This window comes from Accipiter gentilis, chromosome 1 (genome assembly GCF_929443795.1).
Source record: "Accipiter gentilis chromosome 1, bAccGen1.1, whole genome shotgun sequence".
NCBI classification, from domain to species: Eukaryota; Metazoa; Chordata; class Aves; order Accipitriformes; family Accipitridae; genus Astur; species Astur gentilis.
In genome coordinates this window covers 6,418,004-6,430,658 of record NC_064880.1, presented here as the reverse complement: position 1 = coordinate 6,430,658, position 12,655 = coordinate 6,418,004, and the positions used below count along the sequence as shown (strand labels likewise).

General features: G+C 46.1%; 1 protein-coding gene across 1 annotated transcript; it reads right to left on the bottom strand.

Moving 5' to 3' along the window:
* Positions 1 to 2,052: 2,052 nt before the first annotated feature.
* On the bottom strand, positions 2,053 to 11,609 carry AGTRAP (angiotensin II receptor associated protein). Its single transcript, XM_049809309.1, has 5 exons — positions 11,524 to 11,609; positions 6,300 to 6,334; positions 5,965 to 6,076; positions 5,154 to 5,352; positions 2,053 to 2,949 (listed from the first exon to the last, which is right to left on the bottom strand). Exons 1-5 carry the CDS (start codon positions 11,548 to 11,550, stop codon positions 2,843 to 2,845), a joined length of 480 nt encoding a protein of 159 aa, XP_049665266.1. The 5' UTR covers positions 11,551 to 11,609; the 3' UTR covers positions 2,053 to 2,842.
* Between the last annotated feature and the right edge of the window lie 1,046 nt (positions 11,610 to 12,655).

Sequence of the window (12,655 nt, the reverse complement as noted above, 5' to 3'; positions counted from 1 at the left end):
CTGCAGATGGCCACGGGAAAGCTGCTCTCGCCCACGGCTAATTAAAGCTGCGTCCTGAAGGCGGCCCAGATGAGGCGGACCTGCAAGAGGCACCGCTCACCTCCCTCGGGGAAACGCCTCAGGAGAGGGGGCACGTTCTCCTCCTCCTCCTCGCCCACCGGGCACCCCGAACCCGCCACGTCCTGTCAGCAGCGCTGGGAGGCATCACCAGGCCCCGCGGCCACCCCCAAGAGTGTGTGGGCGAGCCCAGGCCGGGCTGGCGGCCCTGCCAGGGTACGAGGCTGCCCCATGGATTGAGGCCGGCCATTAGGCACACGGGCAGGCCCCGCCCGCCCCCTCAGGCCACCTGAGAGAAGATGCTGCTGAGGGAGGCACCTGCACCGGGTGGGTTGTGGTTAATCCTAGAGAGCTGCCAGCTCATCACCAAAAAAAAATACCATACCAAAAAAAACCCAGGCACATCAGGACCCGACGATTAAAAAAAAAAAAACAACCAAAAAAACCACAAAGAAAAAAAAAACAAACCTGAGCAGAGTATCACACCTGCTGCACGTCTGGGTGAGGAGACCCCACTGACGAGCTACAAGGAGCCCCCGCTGTGAAGCCAGGCTGTGCTCCATCCAGTGCAACAGGCTCGATGAATCCCCACACACCCCACTAAACCAGGTATTGATCCAAGAGCGCGTTGGTGCTTATTGTTAGCACTGCTGAAACAAATGTCCTCCTACTCCTCAGAAGCCAGGAGAGGGGCCTCATTTTTGTCCTTGCCTCTCTGATTTACTGCCCAAAATAGGTATCCTTGAGGCACAGTAAGCCTAGCGTAACTCCTGCCTTGCTCTGCTCCCCTTGAGCCCCTAGATGTGCTGAATTCTCCACAGAAAAGCGCACAGCAGGTCAACTAGATGGGTATCAATAGATTTTGTGGTGTCTTTCTCAATGGAGAATGGCTGGCAAGGCCTCACTAGATGTAACTCTTTGTTTGTGCAAATACACGAAAGCATAGCATTTAAAACAGTTGTTTTCAGTCTGTGCTTCACAGGTCTAGGGAAGAAAAAAACCTAAGTCTTTAAATGCATTATTCAGGGATCTATGCTGTCACTGCACAGTTCTGAAGAGCTGAAAAAAACATTAACTGAACATAAAGGCCTGCTCTGCAACTCCACAAGCCCCAGAAATTTCTGCCTACCTATTCTTCTTTCTTCCCCATCTGATCACAAGAGTAGATTGTTTCCTATTCCTATGCTCTGTTGCATGGCAGCCTGCAAAATGAATGCACAACACTCATCTCAGGAGAGTAAACCAGACCATCACACTTTTATGGCATTTACCATGCGCTTGGTCCAGGCATAAATAAATGATGATGGTCCAGGTAGAGCAGCAGGTCACTATAGTGTCTGTGCAGCATAGTGGAGGAAACATCTGCTTATGTTTAAAGCAATCAAACTTGAGAGAAAATTGCTTGGTTTTAAACATACAAATGGGATGATTCTAGAGCAAAGTTAACAGGGCTCTTGGTCACTGAAGAGTCAAGACAGCAGCAGGTCTTGTCAAGAGAAATGCAATTGTAGAATAACAGATGTAAACTGAAAATGAACCTGCCTCAGAAAAACACATATCGTCCTAGCACTGGTATTTTCATTCTGCCAAAGCTGACATACTCTTTTTCTTCTGATAAAGAATCCTGTTGAACTTTTTTTTTTTTTTTTTTTTTTTTTTTTTAAGAATTTTACCTGAAAGCCACAGCAGGGCAGATTTATTGTGTATAAGATTAGAGGTTATAGTTTATCACACCCCACAGAGCTCACCACCGCAGTGTAAATAAACCCATCTTTTCCTTTCCCCAATCCTCATTTAACTAGCCCACCTTCCCACCCACACATTTACAAGCAGTACCCTCTAGTTGTCTGAGTAGAGCTTAGACTAAAAGCCATCAAAGCCCTGTAGACCTTCTCCCATAATGACTCTCCCAGACTGCCTGTCTACAGTCCCAAACCCTCAGGAATACCTACATTTTCAAATGAGACACAGGTGACCAGCGTAACTTTTTCTAACACAGAAAAACTGTGTTCATTTTATAGTTTTCTTAGAAAAATGTAACATTTCAAGTTCTGTTAAAAGAGGCAGCTGAAGGCAAAAGGACATTTCAAGGCACAGAATATCTATAACCTACATTCAACAACCATTTTTTGGGAAGGACTTATTTATGAAGGACATTTTGCATAAAAGCATCAGTGAATAAAACCCAAGACTAAATACTGGGAGCACAAGCAGCTCCCTGGCCCCGTAAGAACATTTTATACCAACCCCAGCTTTGTGCAAACCACCACAGCTAGCATAGGGAGTTATGGTCATAAATCTTAGTTAAATAACACCATCAAAACCAGCCCTCAGGAACTCCCAAATGTTTCCTGGACATGTATCTGCATAAAAGCAGGCTAAACTATTGTTAAAGGGGGCAGTCCATAAGCCTTTTAAAGATAGCTTGTTCAGGAATATTTTGAGTGGTTTCCTTACGTACAATAGAGAGAATGCACAATACAAGACTTGGAAGACTGCAGAAGCTGCATCTACTCACACATACAGAGGAGGAATTTAGGGGGAGGGAGGAAAAGAGTGTACCGGGATTACAAAGAGTCACAGTGCTTAACATGACATCTCCAAGATCTTCTGGACTTACTGCAGGAACCCATCTGCCTAACCTTCAGGGAGGCAAAAAAAAAAGTGAAATCAGATCCTCTCCTGTTTGCTCAGTAGCAGGTCTTGCTCCATCAGAACAGACATGGGAAGACTGGAAGGCTAGACTGGGCGAGGGAAGCTTCTGTTCTCTGTTGCAGAGAGGGCCTCAGTATGGCTGCTGGGCTGTCTTGCTTGAGTCAGGCCACTGTGGAGGGGCATCCTGCTGATCAATTGTCTCATAAGTGCTGCGATCCCGGCCTGCACAGGTGACACCTGAAAGGAGATGGAAGAGAACAAGCTTGGGAAAAAAACAAAAGCACAAGAACTGAATCCCCTAGAAGAAACCAACAGCTCAGAAGCACACCACATTAGCTGCTCTACCACCTCCCCAGCACCCATGTTCTGCGATCCTCACTACACAGGCAGGAAGTAAGAAAACTCATCCTTCCAACAAAGGCAAAATAACTGAGATGCATTTGAACGTGCCTCTTTGTTCCCTGAGAATTGCTCTCTTAGTAGCCACATGGCTGTGTGGAAAGCAAGACCCGCAATGCTACATAGCAGCATAACAGGCTCCTGTAACAGCATATTTCAGCAAGATCAAGTTTATGAGATCTACTGGAAAAATAAACAAACAGAAGCAGCAGGAACCATGGCTAGCTGACAGCATAGATTTAAGAGCATGGTTCATCCATGAACCACTCTTCCCAACAATGCAGCTATGCCTCAAGCGTGCCACACCATGGCACTAAATTTGAATCCAGCAATGCTCCTAATTGCACTATGAACAATTTGCTTGTGGTACAAGACTGGTACAAAATCATGTTACTGTCCAGGGGATGAGCAGGGAAAGGAGAGACAGAAAATGTGCATGGACAGCTCTTTACCTATAGGCTAGGCATCTGCCATGGCTAGAAAGAAATCTGAATCAAAGGTGGGCACCAAACCATATGAGAGGCTTGTTCTAAGCAGCAAGGATGCTGCCAAGGAACAAAAAGGGAATTTGTGTAGAAAGAAAATGAGACAGAGAAGACCAGGAAAAATGCAACACTGTTAGGTTCAAAAGGAAAATGCCAGACAGCAGGAAAATGAGAGAGGAAATTTGTCAACCACATTCAACACAAAACAACAGCACATGATTTGTACTGAAAATTTTTTGAGAAAGACAGTTCAGGAGAGGGTATGAAACTACAAAGTGTCTGAATTCCAACCTGTTCCTGAGAGGAGACTCTCAGTATCATGTCTGTGTTGGGACAGTGTGGTTGAAAAGGAGTGCTCCCAAATTCTAAGTCAGGGATGAACCCCTCAATGATACCTACACTTCCCATGGGATACAAATGTCAAATCCCAGTTACAAGTACAAGTGAGCCACTAATAAAAACTGGCACAAACATGGCCCACAGCAAATCACTGCAGTTGACTCACAGGCCTTCTGACCCCGTTAAGACAGATCTGTCTGGCATTTGCACAAGTAGCTGATGGAGAAGCCATCCACATTCCACTAGCAGAGAGATGCAAATAGCACATAGCGCCCCAAGCCATGGTTTCTTTCCATGGACTCTCCTCCTCTGCAGGTATCCACCTCTTCTCACAGGAAGCGTTATCTTCTTTGCTAGCACTAAAGCAGCACAAGTGACAGCTTTCAAACACTGTAATGCAGTTATACCATCCTTTGTCCTGCACAGCCTTCTTAGGAAGGCAAAAACCCCAACTGTGCCAGGCTGCTGGTTTTGCCAGGGTGAAATCCCACACAGCAAACAATCCCTGGCAGCTGCCTTGGCATGAACTAGCACCAGGCGTGCTTGGCAAAGCTAAGACCCAGAACATCCAGCCACAGCCCCTTCTCTCTGGTAAGGCTGCCATGTTATCATTAGCAAGTACAACTAGGAGAAAAATGACTGCCTCCAGGCAAAGTCCCACGAGGTAAACATCAGTCCCATCTTCCAGGTGAAGAAATGGAGGTCCAGAGCCATCAAGGTAGCTAGGAGATGTGAGGCCCAGAGAAAGAATAGAGTTAGAAATCCAGCTTCTTTCCCTCTCATGCATAATCCAGCTAGAGAGGATGCTGCCTCTGTTTTCCCCCAGAAGGAAAAGAAAGGTTTGGCAAAGAAAGAAGGACACCCAAAGGCTTCCAACAAGCACACACAAATGCAAGAGAAGGAAGAGAGGAAAAGCCTCTCAGTTACATTGAGTAAGAGAGACAGCAGTGGTACCAATACCATTGTGAGCAAAATGGCTGTCAGATGAGGACTCTAGGTCTGCAAGGGAAGAGAGGAAGAATGTAGATTTAAGGCCTAAGACACACCAGAACCACAAAATGGGAGAACAGACGTAAGCAAGAGAGAGCGAGCACCACCCCCTCCCTGGAAAGGGGGTTAGAATCCAGCTGCACAGAGCTCAGGCTGAAGGTTCCAAAGTGCACAGTGGTCTCCCTAATACCAGAGAAGGTGGCCCACACTGACACAGAAGCAGCCTACCTATGTTAAAGGTGTACTCTCCTCCACGCTCCCGATACATTCGATACACCAAATAGCAGGACATGGGTTTGAGGAGGAGGCTGAAGATGGCCATGCCTATACTGAAACGCTTCACATCAGTGAGATAGTTGTTTGGAGGGTAGAAGACAGAGACGTGAATGATGTCTGTGAGGACTGTGAGCAGCAGGCCAGTCAGGAACTGGAAACAAAGAAAGAGTGGGACATGAACTGAATAGGGCATTAACCGCTAGGAGTAACAGTCAGTTACAGCGTCTGTTTCCTGCGAGATTTGTGTTCACGTAATCATGCCTTCACCCCAGTATCACACATTGCTAACCCTTGACACTGCCCCAGGTAGACAAAGATTCCTAAAGGAATGATCTTGTATTTCGTGCATTTTCTTCACATCTGTCAGACACCTTCTCATTATATGCTCCAGGGCTGTTTATTTTTGCTTGCTAATCTCTTTAATGTTCAGAGAAGGGTTTTATAAAGCCCCTCCAACTCAAGCCTATTAGACACTTTGAGTCTTCCTCTGGCATTACAAGACACAACAGCAGGTAAAAAAAGTAAGAATCAAATGTGCCTCACCTCTGAGAAGCAAAAAAGTGATAGGAATGCTTCTCATCATGGTTTACAGTACTTGTAGATTTATACACTCTCTTAAAGAAAACCAAAACAACTCAAGGAATTTGACTTGTTCACCACTGTACTGGGAACAGCTGAAAATCATCACTGTCTCAAAGAAGCTGTCTCTGCCCTCCACCCTCTCCCTGAGCAGCCTGGTGGAGGCATACACCCTCACACTCACCATCATGATGGCATCAAGGGAATCTCGCTGCGCAATGGCCCAGATCCCCACTGCAAGGACGCTGAAATTTCCCCAGGCATAGGAGGCTGGAAACATGTGATTCATGCATCCCCTGCCAAACAAGACAAAAAACCCAGCCCACATTCACAATAAGCCTGCAACACATTTGTTTGCATTCACCCCTGTTCCCATACAAACATCACACTCTTAGATTTAGGATCTTCTTGCACACAGACAGACACAAACAGGGAGTGCTGATTCCGTGAGAATGTCCCATTCCTAGTTTGAAGGAATACCCCTTCTCACCCAGGCCAGGCCAGTTACAAATCACTCACCACACTGTGAGAAGCCAGTGTACCAGAATGATGGCCTATGAAAAAAAACAGAGAGGAAGACTGGTCAGCAAGTTGGGAGAACTCTGGGAGGATCAACGTGAAATTACACCATCTTGTTTCTGAGGGACAGGTGGAAGAGTGCCCTGGACCATGAACCAGTGCAGAAAGCTGGCATAGCAACTGAGACAGTGAAGACAGAAAACCATTTTTCTCTGCTTCTGTTGCTGAGTATTTCCTGTGGTGCTACACTGTAGTCATTCATTATTGTTGTCATCTCTGTCGACAGTTGATTCAGGGCCCACTTAGTCTTTTCTAAATGGGTTATTGATTTTGGAACTCCAGAAGAGTTTGTACAGAAAGCCGGGCAATCTGATTCACACTATGCTAGCACAGTTTATACATAACCAATCTGGCATCCCATCACCAAGAAGTCCATGGATAGTCATGCCTGCAGCGCCCAGCAATTTCACTCCAGTCCCCAGTAAATCCTTCTTTTACTTTCTTCCACTCTGTTCAGAGCAGTGGTTCAACCTCACTGCAATATTAATAGACCTGAAGGCATCTTCTAGGAATCTGAGAACCTGATCCTGCCATAGTACACAGCTCTTTTCACTCCCAGTGAAGCCACTAGGGCCCAAATGTCAGCAGCGCCCTAAGTAGCAATAAGATAATGCTGTCACAGATTCTGTACTTTGCAAATGTCCTTTATGATCCTGATCCTCATGCTCAAGGGGACAAATCCAACAAAAAAGCATCTTACTGTAACAAGTGACACAAGGATTCTCTTCACCAGCACTTGACATTCTGTAACCAAGGAGACATACTCTACATGTTTATTAAGACAGCAAATGGGAACAAGAATATACCACTTCAGTCTTTTTCTATACCTATATCCACATGCTCACTTGCTTTTGAGCCTGCTGGCCAATATCAACAAAGGGAGATCACTCATATTCACTCTCTAAAGATTTGTGAAAACAAGAATATGGAAGACTGTCTCTATTAGCAGCCTCATAAAAAAACAGGCTGAAGCCCAGACATATCAGAGGATCCATGGGAACAGGCACTCTTGCACTTTTTCTAGCTGTAAGAAAGGCTCCAATTGGCATTTATACTGACCTTGGTATAAAAAAAACAAACCAACACCACCAACAAAACCCCTCTGAACCACACTCCCCACCCCTAAAAAAATAAATAAATTGGGAAATAAGTAAGTAGCAAAAGGCTAAATTACTCGGTGGACACAGGAAAGCCGTATTCAGATAGGAGCATTAAGACACTAAAAAAAAAATTTAAGATCTACTGACATCCTGCTACATTCATTGACTTAAAATGTCTATCCATGCTCTAACTTAATACAAAACCAGTTGCTTGAGAAGAGAGTTAATAACCAATGAAGCTGTGACATGAGTGAAGCACAGCCAGGAAATCAACAGGAGTGACACATCTGCTGTGGCTCACACTGCTGTGTCAAGATACAACAATGTAGATGTCTTACCATGGTAAGACAGAGCTCTTGCTTCACTGCAGTACCCTAGCACATCTTCCAAGCATTCACCTCGAGTAGCCTAGACCTCAAACCCTGCTTAAACAGATTTTTATTAATGATTTTTTTTAATTGTTCATGAAAGCCTACAAAATGCTTCATCACCACCCCCCTCTTCTCCTTCTCCCAAATTGTACCATGGAGACCAGGCAGAAACTGCTCATCAGTAAAATACAAGATGTTCTTAGATAAGAATGGAGACATGCAAATAGCATTTACTCAAGAGACTATCACAACATCAGGGAAATTCTTAATTAGGTAGTATTTAATTGCATATTACACACCCACAAGACCCCTCAAGGCTCACCAGTTAACATAATTAGGCAGGGTGGCTTTTTTTTTTATGCTGTCTAGATCAATACTGCAGTTATTAAATTATGAAGCATGCTTAGCCATCAGCATAAAATCAGGTAAACTAGGGCTGATAGTATAAGGGACCGCTGAAATTAAAACAAGGCATTCCCTTCCAGGTTATTAGTCCAATTTACCTGACAGTTCTTCAGGGCACTGTGGAATTAGCTGATGGTCTTGGTATGCTTTAACATAGAAAATGTAGTGTTAATGAAAAACATTCTTTAAAGCTACAGCCACTGTGTGAGATTAGATAATTTGCAGGCAGTCTCCTGATGAGACAGCAGAAGAATTTAAATTTTTTCCATCTCTTCAAGGACTTAAGTCCGTAACTAAGAAAGGCATACATTTCTTCTTTTGAGAAAATAACTCCTAAGACTTGAACTAGTGGTGAGAGCAGAAAATAAGAAAGGTGGGACCTTCGTCCCCATCCCTTCTGGGCAGAAGGATGACCATGTGATTAAGAGCATCCCATTGGAAACTGGGGAGAGCTAAGGGGAGTTCTTAGCTCCTCTGCAAATCCCAGAATGTGATGGAACTAGTAGCCAAGCATAAAAAGAGCCTAGGTCTGTCTGGGAAACTCTCTGGAACAGGAACTCACTCCTTTAAACATGCTTCAGCACAGAACCTCGCACAAGGTTGAATTTTTACTAAGTTAAAAATTACATGGTTCCAAATTACAATTATTTTCTTGTAGTATCTAACTTTTTTTTATTTTACTTTGGGGGGTTTTTTGAGAGTGAGCTCATCTACTCTGAGGGAGATAATTCACCTGAGGATATACTAACCAAAATATAGACCTGAGTGGCCACCTGTGAGCAGGCCGCCTGTGACGATGCTCCTCATCATTATAACAGAGTGATAATAATGAGAGTGGTTAGGCAGTGGAACAGGCCATCTAACAGGGTTGTTGTGGCTCTGTCCTTTGAGATTTTTAAGTCAGCTGAATTTTGTGTTGAGCTATTTGATCTGACTTCGAAGTTAGCTTTGCTTTGAGCAGGAGGTTGGACTAGAAAACATACAGAGGTCTCTTTTAATCTAACTTATTCTATGATTCTGTGACCTAGCATTTAAAAAAGCTCAAGCACCAAGCATATGTTTCCAGGCACATGGATTGTAGGACATTGTCCAGGCTTGATCAAACTCAAACTTTGTATTTCAAGGCTCTGCACAGTTATTGCAATAATCCTGGGTGTCAAGCATTCACTGCAAAAATATGACTATGCTGCTTCCCACATGCTTTGCTGAGCATTACTATTAGACCTGAGCCAGTAGATGCTGTTTCATGAGCATGTTCCTCATTCACTCTAGGGCAAAGCCTGCTACATTAATTTTATAGCTCTGCAAGTGGCTTAAAGAGAGACCTCAGGGCTAAGACATTGGTATGTTCTGGCACAAACACAGATCAGTCATGCAGTTTTCTTGGAGCTACTTCTATCACGAGGCTCATCTTTTTAATCTCACAGAAACTGTAAGCAGATCATGCCAATGAATAGCAGTAGTGCATGTTATTTACAGTGCCTTTCTGAATAAGAATCTTTCCCACCTTTGTGATATGTTTCAAGGAAGCAGGCCCTAACTCAGGAATAGCACAAAGATGCCTGTACAATTATTAACTCCCTATTCCCCAGCTCTTCAGCCCCAGAGCAGTATCGGCAGACTTGACAAGAAGGAATTTCTTAATGCTGAAAACTGTTTGCTCAGGACAAGCTTCATTCTTATCTAGTAAGAGATTTGGGAATGGTTGTCTGAAATTAGAGAAGAAAGGCAACATTTTAGTTGTGTTGTCATGGTGATTCATTCATTCAAGAAGTCTGTTTTTTTCAGCTCTCCTATCTCCACCTCCCATGGTAGAAGATGTATTTCATGTTGGCAAACTTTTTAATTAAATGTCCTTATTTTTCACTGTTGTTTTAGCATGGGGAAAAAAAAAATCAAACCAAGTTAAAAAACAAAGCAGAAGGCAAGATCTGTTAATCTTCCTAGTGCCCTGGGAATCACACAATAGTCCAAACTTGTCAGCGCCAAGTATCAGCTAGTTTCCAGAATGTAATATAATCCACATGCCAGGCCTTGAAAAATCCATTTGCTTACTTGCCTCTAACAAGGGAAGTTGCTTTTCTTGGTGAACTAGTAAAAGGGGGAAACATTACATGAACGCCAAGCTTTTATTTAGCACAGCCACACGAAAACCTTCCTATACAAAGCTGAATTCATAACAGTAGCTGAGATTAACGCCATCCTCCCACCCAACCTGTAGGCAGCCTGCTCCAAGGCCACTGCTCACAGCTTTATGAATCAATAGCAGAAAAAAACCTAACGTGATCAGTGCTGTTTTCATTCTCCAGGCAAAAGTTTTAACCCAAGAAAGCACCTGAAACTTGCCGTACCAAACAAGATACACAAAGTAGTGAAGCTGGAAAAAGGCACACACACCTAGAAATCTCAGGGCTCTGAAAATATGAAAGACAAAACAAAAATTAGAGGAAAATTTCACCTGTCTATCAGGGAAGGCTTCAGCATCAAACACTACCAGCAAAATAATGATTTTAGTATCCTCCAGCTTTTCCACAAGGATGCGCTCCTTACCAAAGTGAAAAGCGTAACATAACTGTGATAAGTCACTTATTTCCCATTTCTTTGGTTACCAGACACTCACCAAAATTTTCAGATTGCCCCCAACAGAGAAGCAATTTCAATTACCTACTAGATGACAGCCCCCAAATAACAGGGATCATCTTTCTAAGCCTGACAAGCAAAAACTTTGCCTCCTCAGGATCTTGTGTAGTGTTTATCCCGGATTAGCTCCGCTCAGCTGAGCTGGAAACCTCCACGGACACGAGTTAATAACCAGCTGTTGTCCCAACCCAGTCCTCGGCCACTTTAGCAACTGCCCTTGAAGTAAGAGAGAACCTCGGAGTCATTGCCTGCCGGTCATAACGACCAAGAGCTTTTGCAACGTGCGCCCATGTGACGATAAAAGGTTTGGAAACACCAGTCCTTCCTCCTCGGAGGCCTCCACACCTCCTGACCAGGCGCAAAGCCGGCCAAGCATGCGAGAGGAGAGGGCAGGCCGGGCCAAGCGCCCGCTCCCCGGGACGCCACCCCGCCGCCCCAGGCCTCTGCCTCCCCCGAAGCCGCGGCCGAGGAGGAAGGCCGTCGCCCCGGCGGAAAGCCCCTCGCAGCCCTCCCGCTCCTCCCGGCCGGAGCTCGGCCGCGGGCAGCCCGCTCTCTCCGAGCCCGGCGAAGACCGAGCCACGGGTCAAGCCGGAGAAGCCCCTCCCCGCCGAGGGAAGCCCGGGAGCGGCTCGGCCCCGCGGCCCCTACCTTGAGGTTGACGGCAGGCAGCTCCATGGCAGCGGCCCGCCCCGTGACTCCCGGCGGCGGGGCCGCCTCACGCGGGGCTGGGCCGAGCCCCGCCGCCACGGGCTGGCCCCGGGCCGCCCAGGGGTGGGCGGCGGGGCGGGAGGAGCCGGGACACCGCCCCGCGGGGCCGTCTCTCCGCGCCCGGCCGGCCCCAGCCCCTCCGCCGCGGAGGGTCGTCGGGCGCTGGCGGCACGTCGTGGGGTCAGGAGGGAGGTGGAGGCCCCTGCCCCGAACCGTGCCCTCTGCCACATCGGCTGATGCACGGTGGTTCTGGAGCGTGGTTCTGGGCCGGGCGGCAAGCGGTGATTTCTCGTCAGACGGCCGTATGGCGGGCGAGGAAATCGTCCGGGCACTCTACCTACCTGACGTGTATTGCACAGCACCTGCTCCCAAAACGGAAGGCCACCGCTAGGTTAGAAGTGTGCCTGGATGAGTTTGTTGACTCCAAACACCCAGCCAAATGGTTCATCCTGCTGCTTACAGGCGCAATGCAGCTGAGGGAAGGTTTGACATTATACTTGGATGGTAGTCAGCGTCCGGGAAGGCTAACGTCTGTATAGAAGTTAGCAGCTTTCTGCAGGAGGAGTAAGCTTTTGTGCACACATCAGCACTGTGACAAAAAGGTGAGGAGTGGTGAAGAGACTCTTGACAAACACCAATAAAAAAGCAATTCCAAGGTGCTAGCTGTGCTCAGCTGTGTCACACAATAAGCAAGTCAAATTCAGGTCAGTCTTTGGGTTTGAGCACTGGAATCTCTAGCCATGTAGCTAGAATGTCTGGCAGATACTTAGTTGCTTCCTCTGGCCCCAGATTTTTTCCCCAAAACTAGATGACTGAACTCTTTGCCTAAAAGCCTGGTATGAATCACCAGTTCGTCATCTCTCGTTCTGAAAGAAAGCTTGTCCCAGTTTAGAGCTAGGGAAGATGGTAAGGGATCAACCCAACCCCACACAGTACAGCTGTAGCTTACCATTTCCTGCCCAGTTCATAATAGCAGTCTTCTCCCCAAGTATGGCAAATGAACTAACAGAACCAAGAAGTCAGGATGACCCCTCTCAAACCCTCCCTTCCTTGCCCAATGTATGCTTTACCT